Below are 21,497 nucleotides of genomic sequence, written 5' to 3'. Positions count from 1 at the left end.
AATGGCAGGGGTCATAGTCCAATGGCAGGGGTCATAGTCCAATGGCAAGGGTCATATAGTCCATGTCCAAAGTGGAGGGATAGGGGTTCTACCAACTAGGATTCTTAAGTAGCTAGCCACCACCTACTTGTTCCTGCTTCATGGGCTCCCCCATACATAGACATATACACATAAACCACATACATGTTCTTTACTTTTTAATGGTTGGTGTGGAAGATGGCCATAACAAAGACTATTATGAGGAGGTTAAAAAGGATTGGGCTGGGAGTGTGGCTCAGTCATAGGAAGTCCTTGCTGAACATGCACAAAGTCCTAGGTTCAATCCTCAGAATCACAACAAACAGATTAATGAAGAAATGCTTAAAAGGGGGCTTAGAGCAGAATAAATAAAGTCCCTAAGTCTGATTCTCCTGAAAATGAGTTTTAAGGCAGGGCAGGGAGGCAGTGGAATGCAGTGTTAGCTAATCCTAGTTGTGATCATGCTTATTAGTTTAAAAAGACAGCCGTGTTTTTGTAAGCCTGCTTTTAAAAAATTAGTGACTCACATTTCAGTCCCATTTTGCAACATTAGCTGTGGCTCTGAACTGATTAACTCTTTTGCCGTTTTCTATGTCCATTACTGCTTTGGTCACATTGTAGATCTTAAACACTCGTTCTCAAGAGATGGAGTGAGATTATCCCTATTACACAGACAAGGACCCTGGACCCAGGGACGCTAGGGCATCTGCCCAGGATCACTCACCAGTTCAAGCCTGTGAATTTCAATAGAGAAAGATCCTACTGGGTTTAACTTTGGTTCAGGAGTAAGGGGTTAGGATATGATAAGACACTTCACGTTTGACTCAGAGTGTGTGTTCATGGACTCATATGGTACTCATCTGTGCTCTGAAAATGCCATTAGTCAGGGGATCCTGTCACCCTTAGTGAAGTGTAGGTCCAGTGAATTGTAGGTCCAGTATTAAGCAGAAAAAACTAACTTCATTTGGAGCTAAGAAAAATGTGAATCAGTCGTTTCGGGGGGTCAGCATTAATGCCAAATAAGAAAATGTCAAAGGTTACAGGAGGGCTGATTAAATCTCTCCACATGCTTTCAACAGCGACTTCTACATGTGAAGCCCGAGTCCTGTGCCTCTGTGGTTTATTGCTACAAGAGCAGGTTGAGAACATCAAGTGTTGTCTGTGGGCATCAGCTAGATTCTATCTTGGTAATCTGGAAGGGCACTCACGGAGGGGATCAGGTCCCCTTTGCCTGACTGCTGTGTCCTCAGGCAGGATCTTGTCACCTCTCCCTCCTGGTGACATCCTCGCTCCCCACCTCCACCTGAAGGACCTTCCTTCCACTGTAGGACTCCAGTTTTGCTGCTCTTCCCTGCCCTTCTCCCATCTTTTTCTGGTCCCCATCTCCATCTGCCTACCTTCTGACCAGAGGTGACTTCATGGCTTTTTTGGTTCTCTAGATCCCACATCTCAGCCACTTCCTTAGCATTTGTTCCCCAGCCCTTCGCTTGCTGCAGTGGATGCTCTGTGATTCCAAGTAGGAACAGACTTATTTGGCCCTAAGCTGGGGAAGAGGCAGGAGGAAGCCCAAATACTCTTTCAGTTTGTATCCTGGCTCTGCTGTTAGGCTTCCTGTTGGCCACACGGGTGCAGCAAAGCCTCAGCGGGGCTGTGCTGAGACCAAGAAGGAGCCTGTTGAGGAAGAGGACTCACAGGCCACCTGGCCTGGGAAGAGGTCTCCTTCCCTCCCCATCTGGTGGCACTTGACTTTGTGTATTTATTCCTTGATTATCATGAACATTTAAAAATTTCTCCCTGTTTCCACCTCCCAAGTGCTGGGATTCCAGGTGTACACCCCTACAACCAGACTGTAACTTTTTTTTAAATTTTTGGCTTGTTGGCTTAAGTCAGTTATCCAAACATCCAAAGGTTCAAACTGACGGGGCGTCCATTGTGAGCCTTCTTATCTTTAGCATTAAGGTGTCCATTGAGGGCCTTATCTTTAACATACAGATGCTCTTCCATGTCTGTATTTCTTAGTACAGAGCCTAGCCAGTCATCCCACTGGCTTCCAAGTCCTGTGTGCCTGTGGTGCCTGTTAAACAGTCCTGTGTTTACTGCAGAATGCTTTGCTTTATTTTTGAGTTTTTAATGAATTCCTCTTAGGGTCCCCTCATCCTCCTCAGGAGGTATATAGACGCTCATTTTTCTGGTTATCATCAGTTTCTAATAATTACCTAGTAGATCCATGCATTAGGAATTTAGAAACAGATCTATAGACTCCAATCATTTCTTCTTCAGTTATTAGCAGGGTATTTATATTTAATAACGTTGTGGAGGATTTAATGCATGTGCATGCCTGTGGCTGAGGAAGGAATGGAGGCCAGCCACTGAAATCCATATCTTGTCTATTGTTCTCCTCCTCTTTGTTGAAACAGTGTCGACTCCTACTGAATCGACCCTGCAGACTTGACATTTCTATAGACTGACTGACTGTTCAGGGAGCCCTCAGGATCTGCTTGTCTCTGTTTCCCCATCACTCCCAACTCCAGGGCTGAGCTACCTAGAACATATGCATATGGCCACACCTCTTTTAAAGGAGCACCAGCCGTCCAAACTCTTCATGCTTGCATAGTAGGCCCTATGCCCTTGGGCTTGAACCCATGCGGTGCTGTATGTCTATAATCCCACTAGTAGGAAGCAGGAGACAGATGGGTCCCTGGGCTCACTGACCAGTCAGCCTAGCCTAGTTGATGAGCTTTAGACTAGTGAAAGCTTGTCTTAAAAAGCAAGGTGGGCATCTTCTGAGGATGACACCTCTGCCCTACACACACACACACACACACCATATATAGAATACATATGTAGACCTCAAAATTCTTTGATTTGGATCTATCATTACTTTCTGGGATCATTCATATGTTTGTCTGCGTGTGATACATATTTTTTAATTAAAACCTTTTCACTGAACAGCATACACTGGTCGAACATCTCCCTACTTCCCCAGTCCCCCAGCCCTGTGAACCAATTTTGCATTCTTGTTTCTCAGTTGTAACTTTTTATAGATCATCCCATATGTAAGCAATGCCTCAGTATTTTTTTTTTTTTTGTCTCTGACTAGCTTCTTTCACTTCTAAAACAGGGAACCATGCTGGTTGTCCCCAGTTTGTGAGCCTCTTGACTGCCAAGAGCCTCCATGGGTTCCCTTCTGGGCCTCTGCGCTGCTCTCCCACTTCTGGATGGCCTTTATTGGTGGGGATAGCTGGTACCTGACTCCTTATAATCTTCCCACAGATGCTTTTACCCGGGAGATCCTGATCATCATAGTCAGGACCCATATTGCGTGTATTCTGGCTTAAGAGGCGGATACACAGATGAACTGTTCTTACTGAAGCATGATCTGGGAGAGGTGGGGATGCCTTCCCATCTCTTCTCTTCTACCTTCCTTTTCCTGTTTCTTGCAAGGACCTTGTTCAGAAGACCACAGTAACCAAAATGACTATGGTGTAAACACTAATAACCCCGGCCCCCAGCACCAGCTGCAGAGGAGCAGGTGGCAGGGGAAGCTTCTGGGCCCATAGTCATATCACATGGTGTTTCAACTGAGCACAGGCCTAGACCAAAGGAACACACAGCTGTGTTTGTGCTACTGTTGATGCTTCTCCTACCGATGTCCTTTGGAGGCAGCTGGACAGAAGTCAAAACAGATGACAAATGTGGATGGGGACCTGGATTGCAAGATGTGGGTGGGAGATGGAGAGGCCCCTCAGTGCAGATAGTGTGACACAATGTGTGAGCATTCATCACTAGAGGAGAACAATGCCTCTCCTAGCCAAGATACCCAGATGAGGAGGACCAGTCTGGACTCTATTTACGCCTCCTAGCCCAGATACCCAGATGAGGAGGACCAGTCTGGACTCTATTTACCCCTCCTAGCCCAGATACCCAGATGAGGAGGACCATTCTGGACTGGTTTGCACTAAATTCAGCAAGAGACTCCTGGCATGTTATTGGTTTCTAGAGGAAAGGACCCCTATTTCTGACCTCAAGACACTGGGTAGGGCCAGCCAGGTGGGGGGCAGAGATCTCTTTTCCATCTTGCTCCAGAGCTGACAGACACATGGTAGAAGTGTCCCTTCACGGCGCCATCACTAAGATGATCCACTAATTGCATGCCATCAAGGATATGAAGAGGGAAGTGAGATGGTGTCCCAGGGGACCCTCAATCAGCAAGTGTATTCACTCTTAGCAGTGCGAGCCGAGGCTGCTGGAGACTTCTCTCAGGATGCAGGCTCTCAGGACGCAAGCCTTCTCAGGAAGGCCCGCCCTCGTCTCACTCCTGAGACATCCTGTTCTTCATCTCCACAGCCACTTCGCCTAAGTGATGCACATCTACCACACCACCCGTTACAGGAAGGTGTTTGTATCATTTACCACTTGTTTTGATCTGTCTCTAAAAGGCTGTGGGATTCAGTCTCTCTCCTCCTGCCCTGATTTTTAGAGTCTTAGGAACTTGGTCTTAAATTGCATCTTAGAGAACTTGTTCTCCTGCTAATCAATATAAGGTCCGGTGAGGTTAAAGTCATAAAAGTAATTGAAAGTAGAAAGGGGACTGGAATTCAGTCACTTGATGTTTATCCTGATCTCTACCTGCCCCTCCCTGCTGCTGTGCTGCCCTCTCGTTCACCCAGCATGGGGCAACTTTACACCTGGCCAAGAAGGTCTCTGCTTTAGAGGACTTGGCTTTCCCCTTCTAGCCACACCTTCTCATGGGCTGAATAGTCATCAAGACCATAAGGATGTGTCTCCCCAGAGCTCTCACTCTGCAGGTACCCGGGGTCTTGGAATTCTCTGTCCAGATACTCTTAACCCATGTCCAGGGTCTATGTGGACTTCTACCCCATGTCTGTTCTCTGATGGGTAAACTAGGGGACCAGTGGACTCCTGAGGCCAATGGGGTCTTTGTGAAGGCTGTATGGGTGTGTATTGGAGCCGAGGCAGGTGTAGGGGGCGGGTAGGTAGGAGCAGAGGGAGATAGGAGAGAGGTTGAGGGAGTACCTTCACAGTGTTAGGCCTGAGATTTCATTTTATCTTCTTATAGAAGATCCGAGGTTCCCAAGTCCAAGACAGAGGACTTTGTTCTGCCCAGCCTAACAGGCACTGTGACCACTGACACATCCATATTAGTTCTTTTTGCTATCACGTTCCAGAAAAGATCCAGGTGAGCACTGCACTCCCAGCGCCTAGGGCTAAGAAGGACATGGGACTTGAGGAGTCCTTCCTTCTCTAGCAAGTTGTAAATAAGCCTGCTTTTCTGCACAGAGGTAGTGATTACTTCTGATGTTAGGTTGCTTGTTTCATAATCAGCCTGAGAACCAGCCCATGTGAAAAGGGAGATAGGCCTTCCGGTCCTGGCATGGCCAGAGAACAGCACCTGGTCCCTTCCAGAAGGAGTTGCTTTTCTTGGCTGTAACAAAATATCTGACGAAAGAATTTTCCAAAAGGAGGTTTTATTTTGGCTCATGGTCTGAGACAATACAATCGAACAGGAAGAAGATGCAGTGGGAGGGTGAGACAGGTGGCTCTCTGCTGTCTTCTGCTTCTCCCTCTTTCCTTCAGCCTTCGACTGTGGCTCACGGACTGGTACCACCCACATTCAGGGTGGATCTTCTCACTCCACTTAAACCTCTCTGGGAAGACTTCTCAACACCCCTAGATGTGTGTCTCCTAAGTGGCTCTAGTCAAGTTGGCATTGAAGGTTGACTTATATGTCTGATGTCTCTTCAGGATACTCGAGTACTGTCCTTTCCCCATGCTGTTCTGTGGGGTAGAGTCCAGGGTGGAGAGAGAAGGGAAGCAGGCTCAGCCCGGGTCTAGATTTAGGATACTGGGATGACAATCTAGGAGTTAAAAAATTCCAGTCACACGGTATAGAGAAAACCGTGAGGAGTGGGCATTGATAGTTCCTTATAGTCAGGGTCAGGTAAGCATTGACAGTGCCTTATAGACAGAGTTGGCCCAGTTTAGAGTACTTCAAGAAAGAGCCTTCAGACTTATGGGATGTTTAGGACCCTTCCCTCAGGCCATGGGAGTTGGGGATAAGTATTTGATCAGCATCGAGAATCACCCTATTTTACTCTTTAACCTTCCTTTAGTGAATTCTCTAAGTCTACTTCTCATGGTCTTTAAACTCTATATAAGAACCCCTAACACAAGCTGAATGATGATAGCACAAGCCTTTAATCCCAGTACTCAGGAGGCAGAGGAAGGCGGATCTCTGGGTTCAAGGCCAACCTGGTCTACAAAGTGAATTCCAGGACAGCCAGGGATACACAGAGAAAGCATATCTTGAAAAACAAAACAAAAGAGAATTCCTATCACAGGTCTTTTCAGTTAAATCTGCAGGGTTTGCCTGGGTCCTTGCTTTCCAGGGGTGTCTGTTGAGGCTACAAAGCTGTGTTAGTTTGCACTATCTTTGATATCCCTCCCTATACTCTATTGTGTCTTCTGTGTCTAAGTTCCTCTCATCTCTTTTTGACCAGGTACTGACTGAGCCCACCCACTGCCATATATAAAGAAGCCAGTGAGGACAGAGAAATTACCCAAGTAGCATTTCTCTAGACTTTCATCTTGGCTTAATTCACTTTTCATTTCTCCGGTATCTACATCCTCTGTTGTGTGTACCATATTTTCTTTTCATATGGAAATATCTCAGACTTCAAAGAGTTGTTGAGAGCTCTACCACAGAGCCCCCAGAGAGATCAGACAGGCATTTTATTGTGCCTTAGTGATGAATTAAGGAATCTCATAGACCTGGTAAATATTCTAAAATTCTCTTTTCCCTGGGCTGTCCTGGAGCAGTAGGTAATATTATAATTCAGAAACGCTCTCTGGTACTTGAAAAACAAATGTCTTATAATATAGAAATCCCTCAGAAAGAAGACTAGAAAGCTGACTCAGGAGTTAAGAGCACTGAGTGCTCTTCTAGAGGACATAGGTTCGATTCCCAGCACCCACATGATGACTCACAACCACCTGTAACTCTAGATTCAGGCGATCCAATGTCCTTTCCTGGCCTTCACAGGCACCGCACATATGTGATTCACAACAAGAAGTAGAGGCAAAATATCCATACACATAAAGTAAAAAATAATTTTTAAAAAATAATTCACTCAGAAAGAAAAGGAGACATTAGTATTCCCTACCACGACATTCTCTTCTTTCTTTAGGCCGGAGCCTCACAACAGGCTTTTAAAAAGCAGAAGAATGTAAAGTATTAACATTTAAGAGCATTAGCTGTAGTTGTCAAACTTAGTGTGTAAGATATTTCAGGATAGTTCAGGATCCTTATGAAAGACCTTGATGGAATTTCTAATTGTTAATGTTGCACCCTGCCATCTCCCCACCCGATGGGGTAGATGCCTTGGCCTTTGGATTCCTTCTCTGGAGCTCAGACTTTGCCAGACATTAGCTCTGCATGACTGGATGGAGGTGGTGTGGGGAGGGCAACACGTGAATGACTGCAGGCGGGCTGTGCTCTAAAGGGGCTCGGGTGCTTATCTGTTCCACTGAGGCCCTGATTCATTGCTATAGAGTGTGCGTGTGTGCACAAGCATGTGTGTGTGCACTCACTAGTTTAGGTACACTGAGACTTTTTCTTTGTAAAATCTCTTCATGTTTTATATTACTTACTGTTGTGGGAATTAGTTAAGAGTCTTGGCGCCTGCTCAGGAGCTCTCTGGATTTTGAGAATGAAAGACACACACATACACCAGTTAATTTTGATATGTCTTGATTTAGCTCAATGGCTGGGCACCTTTAAACCTTCCCGAAGCTAGCAAACACTCCCCTCCGGTATACCTAAATTAATACCCTCCTAATCTACATTTTATCTTTGTTGCCCTCTTACCTTCTGGATACGCCCTCCCTTGCTTTCCATTTATACTACATTTCAACTATCTTTCCCTCCTCTTCCTTCCTGATGTGGTCAGTCTAACTCCTCATGGCAGACCCCCCTTCCTCCTTCCCCTGGGAACATAGAAGTCACACCTTTTTTAATCCTGTTCAACCACTGGCTGTTGGCTCTTTATTGATCAATCAAAAACCAATTGGAGACAGGGACCATCAGCTTTTGGACATGAATATTCCTCATTTTGGGAGCCAAATTAAGACAAAGCATTAGGACCAATTCCCAACATCTAACCCTTTCTTTCCAAATTAAAAAACAAAAACACAAAAAACAAAACAGAAAACAAAAAACAAGAACTCTTCTCTCAGACATAAATTGAGCATGACCATAACAATTATGTAAATTATAAAGTATATATAATTAGCATTTAGTCTATCATATTTGTCAATTAGATAAAGTACTCTATCATCTACCATTATACTCCCTTCTATCCTTAAAAACAATTAAATCAAATTTTATATATCTCTATTTATCTAGTCATGGGCAGCAGGCAGCTTCTGTTGTCTGTCTGTTTGTCTGTCTCTGTCTTTCTCTGAGCAGCCAGCCTCTTTGTTTAGAAGGGGCTCCCAGCATCTCTGAGCTCAAGGTCTTTGTATCATTTTGAACCATTGGAAGAAATCTCTATGTGGCTCAGCAAATTTTGTAGCCTGTTAAGAAGCCAATTCTCCCCAAATCTTAATCTAACATCATGGTGTATGTGTGTGTGTATTTTATCTGAGAATCTCAAAATAATTTTCCTAAGTGAGTTCTTGCCCCACGTTGGGTGCCATTTGTAGCAGCAAATTAGTTAACCCACTCTGAGCTCCCTGCCCGTGGCATGTATGCTGCACCCACCACAGACACACACACCAGGTGATTGATATACCTTGGCCAGCTCAAGGCGGGTTACTTCTAACCCTTCCCACAGCTAGCGTATATTTCCCTCTGGTGCTCCTGGCTTAACACCTTCTGATTTTATGTTTTATCTTTGTTGCCCTGTTATCTTCTGGACAGTTCCCCCCATAGGGCTGCTTTCCCCCTCCACCTACATTTTGGATGATTTTTCTTCTGTGGCTCCTAAACCAAATCCCTCTGCCAAATCCCTCTGCCAAATCCCTCTGCCAAATCCCTCTGCCTCTGAGTCATGGTGAATCTGCCTCCTTCTCTTACTCCTATCTGTCCCAAGCCCGAGAATCCTAAAAGTCCCACCTCTGCATGCCCTGCCCAGCCATCTTTATTTACCAGTCAGAACCAGCTGGGGACAGGGTCCCTCAGTGTCTTAATGTGTAGACACTCGTGTAAGCAGTTTTGGGAGCCAAAATTAACATTGTACACAAGCAGCATTAGGCCAAACATATTTCACCTATGGCAGGCACATCACACAAACATATATGTACATATGCCATAGCTAACTAATGTGTATATCTTATCCATTACTGTTAGTTGCTGTCAGTTATTCCCTGATACTATATTTTCTGTTTGATTTCATTGTATTAAAATGATACAGTAGTTACAACCCAACTGATCTCATGTCTCACAAAGATTTCATGACTTGGATTCTGGAAAGCATCTCTCTAGGTATTCATAAGGATGTAAAAAAACAAAAAAATGTTTTTATTATTTTCTGAAGGAGGCTGATTCACCTAGAGAGTTGCTCACACGTGCATACACACACACACACACACACACACACGTCCACGCACCCCATGACCCATTGAATTAAATTTCTAGTAAGGTATGCTATGAGATCTAATGGGAGGTGTGTACGTCATCTGGAGGCTATGAGGTGAATCTCCCACCTCATAACTGAGAACTATCAGTGTATTCTTTTTCCTGATTTCTGACTCGAATGGGAAATGAATTTCTTGACTGTTCAAAGACTTACCTATACTAGCTGTATGTCTTTCTCACATTCTATTGCTCCCTCTCTATCTTGGAAATAAAGGGTATAGAAGAAAACAAAATTAAGCCAAATATAAAGATAACATACCAGGCCATTGATGTACTTTCCAGTTCCTGCAAGATTGTGTCTTGTACTCTTAAAGCTTTTGAATGCTCTTCTCGGGTTTTGGTTTGTTTGTTTGTTTGTTTGTTTGTTTATGTGCTGTGTGGGATTCAGGGTAATGTTTTATTTGGGTCAAGGCTGTAGCGCCCCTTGACTCCTTTTTTTTTGTCAGGATATATATGAAGATAAGCCACTAAGTTTATTTTTACACTTCACCTTAGGATAAGAATCTTCATTTTCAATCGAGCTGGACACTCCAGTTTAACAAGTTGTGAAAAATCTTTTGGCCCAGATAAAAATGTATGTTAAGAGTGTTTCTCCCTCTAAATTAAGACCTTGATCCCAAAAGCCCAAGAATTCATTAAGCAGTAATTGGCCTTTCTCACCGAAGGTTCAAAATACAATAGCAATGGCGTTTTGGAGGCATCCCTGGGTTGTTTATAGATGTTTCTCTAGCTCTAGTATTTCTGTTTACTTGATAGCTTTCCTTACATCCAGTCCTGCAGGCTGGTTGGCTGACTGCTGTCATCCAAGTTTTCAGTGCTGCACTTGGTGACAGCTGTCCTTGTGGCATCACAGAGTGTGCCTCATCACCTCAGAATAATGTATTCATTCTGAGGCCTTCCCGCGAAAGAAGCTCTCTTCATCCGCCAGCCACTGAAGACACAGCGGCACCTTTCAGAGATGCATTTGCTTTAGCAAACCAGATTCCCCAGGCAGAGTGAATCTTCCATGATCCTGTTAGCTGATGTGGTTTAGGAAGCTAGCTTTGCTTAGCTGCTGAAGCACACAACTTAAGTAACTTGATTAGAGGCACAGAGTTGTCATGGTGAGGTCTAAACTCGGGCTCCTCTGTATTCACAGCCAGTCTTCTTATCCTGACACTCACGTACCCGCTAAGCATCACTAAAGCCATCCGTCTACTTGGCATCTGAGAGAGGAACAGGTCTCATTTTTTCCATTTATCTCAATAAATCCTGAGTTTGACTTCCTGACACCTCATGTTGTGCAGGGCTCATCTGAGCTTCTCTGTCTATCATTTGCACTGTTTTTAGTACACCCCTAGATGATCCCCAAGGGGTTTATGTTCTTGCATTGTTTATGAGTGTTTTTAAATTAGTGTAAAAAGTAATGGGTGCCATGGTGTCTTTTCCATACATACCTCATTGTACTTGCTTCTTCTTTGTTCTCTTCAACCAGTGTTTTCCATCGTCTTCTGCTCTCCAGTCACCTGTATTCATTACATTCTCTCCCCTCTCATGGGCCCCTTTCTATTTTCATCATACACATACATACATATACACGTACATACATGCATACACATACATACACACATTTGCATACTTATATACACGTATGCATATATACAATCACACATATGCATACCCATATGCAGATACACATGCACATATATACCCATATATATACACATATGCAGATATACATATATGTACACAGGTATGTATGTATGTGTGTATATATGTATACCATGCACATATACATACAAACATATACAAATACACATGTACACACAGATACATACATATATGCATATGTGCACATAGTCACACAGGTACATACATATACACATAGGTACTAAATATACATGCATAAATGTACATACACATATTTACTCTTCTACATAGGTACACATATGCACAGTTATACATACATATACACACACACATATACATGTATCCACACAGACACACATACACAAATACCCACATGTGTGCACATAGGTACACACATGTTCATGTGTACACATATACACACACAGATACACATGTACACAAATATGCATGTGTACCCACATAAATCCACATACACATATACACACACGTCATACATATATACACATACACATATACACAGTGGTACACATGAGCATACGCTCACATGCATGTGTACACACATGCACACATGTATCCCTATGCATATATTTGCGCCATTATTATTGAACATTAGCTGGTACAAACCTCACTGCTATTGGACTGGCTGTTACCATGGCCCTTTATTTTCATCTGGGTCCTTGTATAGTTCTCCCTTCTGTGGTTATTTGTAGTAGTGACATTTTGTGTCTAACGGTGCACATATCACTCCATGATATGTTAGGCTGTTGTCTATATCACATTAATGTGACTAGATGTTAATTCAAAAGTATTTTTACTGTGACTTTTATTAGGGTGTTGAATAAGGGACTGTGTTGTACATATTGGAAAGTATGCAAACTATAGAGTTGGGTGGTTTGGATTGACACCTTGGCCCAGTGGTTCACTAGTTATGGTCTCTGAGGCAAGTACTCATTACTGATGCACAGTCAGTTCCTAGAACTCACTCATTGTTCATTCTCTTGGGGTGGCGAATGATTTTTTTTTTGTAGGATTCTACACATATTCCCCAGACGATATTGGCTCAGGAACCTATGCAAATTCTTGAGTTGGATGAGTTAGTCTGCCTTTCCCTGTCAGGATGCTTCAGGGTTGCAGACTGGTGGGGTTTTTGGAGTGTTGCTTGTACACACACACACACACACACACACACACACACACACACAAGGAAAAACAGCAGCAAACTGCACGTCATCAATCTCTTGCCTTCTGCCAGAATTCCAAACTAAAAGCATGTCTTTGAAACTACAGTGTTTGCTCATCTTAAAGGGCTAGGGTATGAGCTGTTAGAAATCAGGACCCATTAAATGACCAGTTTCACTTCAGCGGTGACTCAGTGTGTGATCATCTTTGAGTCTGTAAAGAATAAGCTGACAGATGCCAAGTGAAGACCTTCCAGTCAGTGAGCTTAGCCTTCCTGGCTTCCTCCAGCCGGGCTTCAACTTAAAGTGTTTGGCACCTGTAACAGGGAGGGTTGTTTAGGAGGTCTGGCTTGGAACTTGTGGCACTCATTCTTCCAAGGGGCTTTAGGGATGTCTTCTTTGCTTAAAGTCCCTTTTCGGGGGGACCTGGGAGAATATTTGTCTTTGGAAATCGGATGCTAATCCCAATAGTCTCAACTAGATATTGGAAGGGAGGAGTATTTCTGTTGTCCTGGGGAATCTGTTCTCTCAGCAGTTCACAAGAATGTGGAAGCTGGGCAGGGACCATGGGTGGGCAGAGAGGAAGTGCAGAATGTTTGATGATAAGTAGGCAAAGAAAATACCCAGGATGATTTTGCTTCCGAAACACCAGAAGATGTTGGATCAAAGCAGATGGCATTGGTACAGCTTGGGAAGGGTCTTTCCAGCTGAAGGAGGCTCATTTCACCAAAAGATGAGAGGCACTGATCTATAAAAACAGAAACAAGGAGAAAAACAAAGGCCGGCAGAGAACAATTGCAGGAGGGGCTGGAGGTGGTGGCATGACTGGAAATGGCCAGTCCATCCGTTGGTAAGCACAAATTTATACAGAGCACTCTGCAGAGGAAGGGATAGCCACCCCTGTGTAGATCACAGCTGAGCTTGTATCCTGGCACAAGAATGATCAAGGCAGTGTTGGGGCACCCCGTGAAAGCGTCAGCCAACACTGGAAGCAGCAAGGTCCCTGCTATAGTTTAGCAGGTTGCCAAGACCTTAGGATTGATGCCTTGGAAGAAGTGGCCCTGTCTGTGGACTTGTTTGTATAGATGTCTCAGGACTTGAGGGAGAACCTCACGAGGGACTCGGGGTTGGCATTACTGGTGACAGTCTATCCCACACATGCTATGGCTGGCAGAATCACAAGTCTGTAAAATGAGCTCTACTGAGCCAGAGGCCAGGCAATCAATCACTCAGCATTTGGTGCTGCGGTGGGGTTTGTGTCAGAGGGTAGTGCAGAGGCGTTCTGAGGAAGTTTAGGTAGGAGAGAGAGTAAATTCAATGATAGATGAAAGTTCTGCCACACAGGAACTGTTGGTTATGAACTTTTAAAGTGGAATTTAAAATAACTGTGCTATCAGCATTTCGTCACCTTTAGCAACATGCAGTGTGCTTTTCAAGCAAATCCTACTTTGAGAAATAAACACAGGTCATGTCTAACCCCATCTGGTCATGCTTTTATATAACCAAAATGAAAAGTATGACTAAGTACAGTAGCCTTCCATAGTAAATATCATTTTACTATCCTAAGATTTTTCCACAAGGCAAAAACACAGAGTAGACAGGACCACAGGGAGGTTTTTTTGTTTTTGTTTTTGTTTTTGAGTTTACAAAGCCTCTACCATGTGTGCTGAGGACTGTTCAAATTCTTTCAACAATTCCAGCACCACTGACACTGCAGAAAAGAAAACCGCTTTAAAGCCAGCCTACCGTTGATTTACTTAGACTAAGAGAACTCTTGTCTTTGATACTGGCCAGGACAGAATGACAAACCTCAGAAAAGCGTGTGTGTGTTTTCATCATTTGAAAAGCATATAGGGGATAGGCTGTGATGGGAAACAAGCTATGAGGAAATCCCAGAATTCTTCTTGCCTGGCTTTCAAACACTACATCGTGGCATATATTTTTCTGAAAATCTTGGATACTCAGGGGACCATATTTTCTCATAAAACCTCTCCATTTTGTCATGGACGATGGCCTTGAGCAGAGCTGATAAGGATGAGGCGGGTTCCGGTGCTTTCTGCTGGTCACACTGGATTCCCGGGAGACACTCTAATCCGGGAGGATGTGCTGCCAGACCCCTGCTGTGTCTTGCCATTCTTGGTTTAGGATTTGCAGAGAAGTTCACAGACAATGTCTTGATATTACACAGAGCATTTACTGCTGTACTCATCTCTGAACATCCACGGTTGTCCTATTTGGGGAATAAAATCCCCCTTTCCCTCTCACCCTCTTTCCTTCTCCCTCCCTTCCTCTGCAGAGTGCTCTGTGCTCTGTAGAAATTCACTGATGGACTGGCCATTTCCAGTCCTGCCTCCACCTCCGGCCCCTCCTGCAATTCTTCTCTGCCAGCCTTTGTTTTTCCTCCTTATCTTGTTTTTGTTTTTATAGATTAGTGGCTCTCATCTCTTGGTGAAATGAGCCTCCTCGTGATTACCACTGCCCTAGTCTGTTCAGACTGCTGTAACACAATACCATAAAAGGAGTGGCTCGGAAACAACAGGGGTTTATTTCTTACTGCTCTGTAGGCTGAGGCAGCCAAGATCAAGGTGCTGGCAGACTTGGTGTCTGCTAAAGGCTGCCTTTCGGTGCATAGAAAGAAGCCGTGTTCTCGTGTAGGAGAGCTGAAGAACTGTACTTTGAGCCCCTTGTACGGGCACTGATCCTGTTATTAAAACTCCATTCTCAAGGCTACCCACCCCACAACCCCTGTCTCTTACCATTTTAGTACAGCTTCAGTCTGAACCTAGGAACTTGGAGAGAGGGGATACAGTAACTTTAAAGTTTGCTAGTCATCCAACCAGAGTGTCCTTCTTTGCTCATTAGCTGACAGACACGTTTCTGCCTGTCAGGGTTTATTGGGGGCTCCGCTGTTGCCCAGAACAGCTACAGGCTGCAGGACAGGCTGCAGAGCTGTTGTCCAGGAGGACTCTGAAGCTTCAGGGGGTTCTGCAATGATGCTGCCAGCAGGTGTAGTCCTCAGGGACACTCCCCCAGGTGCAGTTCTCTTCCCTTTAAGGAAAGAGTACTACCAGACCCTGCTCAGTCACAGGTGTGAAGCCACCATGACTCCTGCAGGAGGGTCCTTCAGAGCATCTCGATCTCACGTGCCCCTTCCTGACTTATCATCTTGGCAGGACCCTCCTTCAGCAACTTCAGAAGCTTCAGACTTTGGTGATGGGGAAGGTCTCTCGAACCTGCAAGTTAGCTGGCACACAGACTGGCACCTGCCTCATGGTGAGTTTCCCAAAAGGACTTCCTCTGGCAAGTCCCCTCTTTCTAGACTCCTCTACCTTGAAAATACTAAAAATGAATGAAGCCAGAGAGATCATGCATCCTGTTCCAAGGCTTCCTCTCCGCATGTCATTTCAAGGACATGACTGAGAGTATGACCTGACCCCTGACAGATTGTTGCTCTTTCTTGTCCCGTGATCCCAGGTGGCATGTTCCCAAAGTTCTCCCCACCGCCTGGGGTCTATAGCTCCCCATGTTCTTTCCTCACCTCCAGGTCGTTGTGCTTTGCTTTGCTGTTGCATTTGGCAGCTTCTTTCAAGGCTATGGGCCTTATCCTTCTGCAACCAAGATGGCTCTGCCCAGCCAGCATCCCCTGTCAGAGCCATACACAGCCTCCGTGGGTAAGTCACCACTTTGTTATGTTTGCCTACTTGGTTTTCCAAGCCCTTTGCAAGGGATCTCATCCGATGTGTGAAAGTAGAGTGTCTCTGTTTGCAGGTGGGGTGTTCTGAGAGTGGCCACTGGACTCCCTGTGTAACACCAGGGATTCTCAAGAATTCCACAGAGAGTTCTTAGAAGTACCTACTGCTCCAGACTTGTTCTATGATAAGCTCTGACACCCCCCCCCTTGAGTTCTGATTTGGGGTGGGGAGGGTGATGTGGATCTTGGAAGACCAGAGAGTGAGGAGGACATTACGCTTGCTCTGATATCTCAGTCTCTGACTCCCTGAGTGGAATTATATGCTGTTGCAGGAAGAGTCTGCAACGAAATTAAAGAACTTGTCTGTCTTAGGCTCAAGACTTTGGATGCTCAGGCATTCGCTAGGCAGCATATAGTGTTCTCACCTTGACCAACAATATCTTCTGAGTATTTAGAAAACAGAGGGTGACAAGGAGGGAATGTACAGAGTGGCACAGCGTGTTAGTCACACCACACACAGAGTTAGAAGGCACCGGATTTAAGGAAGGGACAATTTCATCATTCTCAAAATGTCTGGATTTCAGCAGTTAGGTATATCCAGGCCAGACAGGTGATGCAATGATATTCTTTTCAGATAATTTCAGTGGCTTCTTGGGGATTTTCTGTCCCTAGGGAAGTAGCTTTAACTTTTGTAGGTTAAGGGGAGCACAGTTTCTATATCCGGGAAAATGGCTACAGAGTCATCTATGTGACTCTCCCATAACGCAACAGAGGTTGTCAACCCCCTCTGACTTGTTGGGTTGGCTTTGTGCTGTCTCTGCAGATTCTAAGACCTGCTTTCTGGAGATGCCTCCTCATTCAGCTAGGTTTTAACAGCTCCAAGTATTTAACCCCCCACCTTCTTTGAATTGTTCTCCCTGGGACAGTTACAGATAGGGGTGAGAGAAGTTTTACTTAAAGGCAGAGAGGGTGGAAGTTGGCTTATGTTTATTTGCTTTAATGTTCTTCCAGCCTGTAGAATTGGAATAATTTTTTTGATGCATAAGCTCTGAAACCTGAAGCCATTGCAGAAAGCCAAACCCAGCTGGCACTCCATCCCAGGAGATGAGAGTGTGTCGATTGTCATCTGTCACCGACCGGCCTTGGGCACTTGGAGTAAAGGGCATGTGTGGGCCTCGTGGTATTTTGCTAATATCCATTGCTCTATTCTTCCTTCAGTGAGATCAAGGAACCTGCTGATCTATGAGGAACATTCTCCCCTGGAAGAGTCGTCCAGCCCAGCCTCAGCTGCGGAGCTCGGGGGCTGGGACAGAGGCTCCTCTCTGCTCAGGGCGTCCTCTGGGCTTGAGGCCCTGCCAGAGGTGGATCTTCCTCATTTCATTATCTCCAATGAGACCAGCTTGGAGAAGTCAGTCCTGTTGGAGCTTCAGCAGCACCTGTGAGTCCTGTAGGTACAGACCTAGCAGTTGATGATGGAGTATGGATCGGCCCGGCAGGAGGGTGGACACTCTCCCAGAGGCCCTCTTGAGACCCACCTTAAGCACTGGCACTGGGAAGAGTCTGAGGATGCCTGTTAGCAAGGAAAAGGTCTAGGATGAGCTAATCTAGTCTCCACATCATCAGCCCAGAGATGGCAGTGATGGCCCCAAAGAGCAGGGGGGAATATGAGTCCCCTCAGCCACTAACTCTGTTTCTCTCTCATAGCCACAGACTGGCCATATGTGGTAGCACATACCTTTCATCCTAGCACTTGGCAAGAGGAGGCAGGAAAACCAGGAATTCAAGGCCAGCCTCAGCTTCATAGTGAGTTCACCGTTAGTTAGCCTGGGCTACATGAGACCCTATTTCCAAAGAACACTCGGTGACATAGAGAGCTTGTTCTGCAAATGCGCCTTCAGTCCAACTCTGTAGTTTCCTTCTAACTAGAGAGTACAATAATGCTATGCTAGGTATCAGTATAAGTGATGGTTTATGTGTGAGTGCACAACAGTTGGCTGTAACTGCAGATGAAGTGCCCTTCGTGTGAAATGCTTGGGACCAGAGATGTTGGAATAGTTTCCAGGTGTTAGAATAGTTGCACATACATAATGAGACCCAAGTCTAAACATGTCATTTATCTATGTTAGGTGACAAAGTTTTAGTTCTTAGAGCAGCTCAGAGTTTTAGTCTGAGGATGAGGGACGCTTAGCCTGTGTACATTTATATGTATATAGAGAGGGACAGCGCTGGCGAAACTGCGAGAATTTTTTTTTCCTCGTGGAAAATCATTCCTATTAGGCTCCAAGTCTGCACAAGGTGTTCCTCTCAGATAGCTGACGGGGAGGGGAGGGATCCTTTCTAAGACATCGTGGCTGATGCGATCTTAGGGTAGTTGTTGTAGGGAGCACTTGTGGGGGTCGCTGACCAGCATAGGAAGTGCACGTGCTCCCTCTGGGTGATGTATGGGGAAGCTGATGAGGTAGCTAATCTGTGCTCTTGGAGGCTCAGAAACGAGGCTGCTCCGGGATACCTAGTGAAGACTCCACCTCGCTTCTCTCCCAATGCTTTGCAACAGAGTTCATAATCATATGTACTTTCATATGTATACATGACATGTACATGTTTAACAGTAGTGCTAACCATGCCCAAATATGTTATCAACAAATCTTGTAAGAATCCTATGGTGAATAGCCTTCATTTATTCCCATTGTGGAGAGAACCTGGAGCCAATACTGGAAGCCCCTGGAGACTGAGCTGCTAGGTGACAAGTGGCTCTCAGCACAGTCTGCTGTCCCAGCTCAGGGTTTGGAAGCCCATCCTGACCCCTCCCTCTGTTTACTGCTGTGTCTCCTTAAGTACTAAAGCTTCCCTGACCCCCATTGTAATTCTGGGAGACTTAGTGAGCTGACATACAAGTTGATCTTGTGTTTATTTTATAGCATATATTCTGGGATATCTTAAGTCGAGTCATTAAAAAAAAAATCATTGTCTGGATTCTTAATTCTAGAGCAGATGTCAGCCCTTACCCTTCTTTCTCCCAATCCATAACTTAAAGCACTGAAGTCATTAATATACAGTTAACAGCCATTAAAAGCAATTTAAAATAAGTCAGCTTCAAACTACCGTAGGTCTCCTCTGTGCCCAGATAAAGATTGGGACGTGGGGGTAAGCAGGTGACTAGTGGGAGATCCAGGGAGCCAAGAACTACCATAAGGCATTTAAAAGACTCTGTCAGGGTCAGCCCACATGACTAGAATTGAATCATGTTATGGAGTCTGAGAATTCGGGCAAAAGCTGGTGGCTAATACTCTTCCTCTCCGTTTGATGCCTTCTCAGGGTCACCAGCCAACTGGAAGGGAATGAAACACTCAAGGTTGTAGAACTGGAGAGGAGAGTGAACGCCACCTTCTAAGGAGATCTCCACCCTCTTCTTCTCCATCTGAGCATCCCCAGTCTGCCCTGCTCTTAAGTTCCCCCTTCACCACTGGATTGCCAGGAGGATATGGACTAGTGTTACAGCTTGAGACGGGAGGCCAGCCCAGGGGTTTCTGCTTGTATGTCCCCGTGGCTCTCCACACAAGGGAGCTAGCACCTCCCCATCCCTTTCTCTTACTGCCATTGGACATTATTTTAAGGGTGAGGTAGGGGTGGAACGAGCAGGCTTGTTTCCACCAATAGTGCCAAGAAGATACTGCCTGATTCTTCCTCGTGAGGCGTGACTCCTCTGAAGAAGACATGACTCCTGTTCAGTTGAGACCCCAGACTCTAGCCACACGTATGCCACAAAACACGCCAGGGAGTGACAAAGCACTGACTCCTGAGCTCTCTTGCTCGTTAGGCCTCCGGTGTGACCCTGCCCGCACTGAGAGGACCAAAGCATCATTCCAGTCTTGTCTCCATCCTGCACACTGGAGTCCTTATTGGATGCCTGCACAGGCAGACCGGACTCCCACCATATTTTCAGGCCGCAAGTGCAATTCCTGAAGGCATCAGGCTCTCCCCCTCCAGGCTATCCTGCCTGCTATGTTGCTTGTAGGATACCCCACACCCACCCGTACACAGCCTGCATCCCCACAGGACAGTAGCTCTGTTTCCCTGGCCTCCCCTCCCCATTTGTAAATAGTATTTATTAGCTTGCTGAAGCTCCCAGCTGACTATAGTAAAAAGATTTCTCCTTCCATCCAGCAAAGCCTTCTGTTGGCCTTTGGAACAGGAGAGTCCCCAGGATCTGGGGCCCCGGTCTTTGTAGTTAATGTCTTGTTTCCTCCTTTTCTTTTTAAAATTGGGGACCTATAAAGTAATCGCTGTTGAGGAATTCCCTTAGGCATGTGTCCCCTGTTGGATGAAGATATGGGAATGGTGGAATACCGTCTTCTTGCTCAGGCCCGAGGCTCTGTGGCTTTCTCTCTCTGTTCTCACCACAGAGAAGGGAAGCTCTGTCCTGGACAACAAGCTTTGCTGACAACCTTGCTAGTTCGTCCTGCACACTTGCTCACCCCCCTCCCTCGCCTTCCTCCTCCCTCCTTCCCTCCATCCACCTGCCTTAACTAACCGGGGCTGGAGTTGGTCATTTCTCTACATCCACAGTGGCACCTTTTACAGTCAGGTTCCGATACCTTGCAGCTCACCCAAAGAGACATAGCTAAACCCTAAACTCTTTTTCTTTTTATAATGATTAAAAAGTACAAATCGTAGTTTAAAAAAATCCTTTCTTCTTTCATACAAAAAAGAAATGGAAATTACTCTTTTATTGTACAAGATAGAAGATTCTTTTAAAGTGTTCCCCCACCAACCCCAGCTTGTAAAAGATTTTATGTAAGAAATGTGCTTACACTTTGTATTTTATTTTTAGCAGCAGCTAAAAGGCCTGTAGTTTTTGTGTCCCTCTCCTCTCTCTCTCTCTCTCTCTCTCTCTCTCTCTCTCTCTTTCTCTCTCATCATCATCATCATCTCTGAGATCACTAGAGCCTGTATAAAGGGGATTATGGCCCTGCATTTTATGTCATGTATAGGGTTTGGTGTCATTAATGTTTGCCATCATGCCCCGTGAGCGGCTCCTTACTTGGTCTGCTCAGGACATCATAGAGAATGTTCCTTGCCCCCATCCCTCCCTCCCTCCTTCCCTCCCTCCCTCCCATGGTGAGTTCCCAGCTGGCAAATGGCCAAGCTCACCTTGTAGTGGGTAAAACCTGCCTCAGGGCCACTGCTATCTTGGCAGCCCTCCTGCTTAAGAGGTTGTCACCCTCCCTTACAGGGTATAGCCTGGGCTATACAAAGAGGGTGGCTAATGATCTCTCTCTCTCTCTCTCTCTCTCTCTCTCTCTCTCTTTCTCCCTTTGGTCTT

The 21,497-nt window shown here is 45.3% G+C and overlaps 1 protein-coding gene across 2 annotated transcripts in view; it reads left to right on the top strand.

Moving 5' to 3' along the window:
• Positions 1-20,976, top strand: part of Creb3l2 (cAMP responsive element binding protein 3 like 2) — a 115,792-nt gene extending 94,816 nt beyond the window's left edge. Inside the window, exons 9-12 of one of the 2 annotated variants that reach the window (XM_028768367.1) lie at positions 15,657-15,756; positions 16,028-16,154; positions 17,393-17,612; positions 19,490-20,976. In XM_028768367.1, the coding sequence (XP_028624200.1) occupies positions 15,657-15,756; positions 16,028-16,154; positions 17,393-17,612; positions 19,490-19,565 (523 nt within the window). In that variant the 3' untranslated portion in view covers positions 19,566-20,976. Of the gene's footprint in view, positions 1-15,656; positions 15,757-16,027; positions 16,155-17,392; positions 17,622-19,489 lie in introns of both variants that reach the window. The other variant, XM_028768368.1, reaches the window with a different exon arrangement.
• The last annotated feature ends 521 nt before the right edge of the window (positions 20,977-21,497 follow it).

This window comes from Grammomys surdaster, unplaced genomic scaffold (genome assembly GCF_004785775.1).
Source record: "Grammomys surdaster isolate TR1022 unplaced genomic scaffold, NIH_TR_1.0 186, whole genome shotgun sequence".
Taxonomy (NCBI): Eukaryota; Metazoa; Chordata; class Mammalia; order Rodentia; family Muridae; genus Grammomys; species Grammomys surdaster.
The sequence above is the reverse complement of the archived record's forward strand: the minus strand, read 5'-3'. Positions and strand labels throughout refer to the sequence as shown.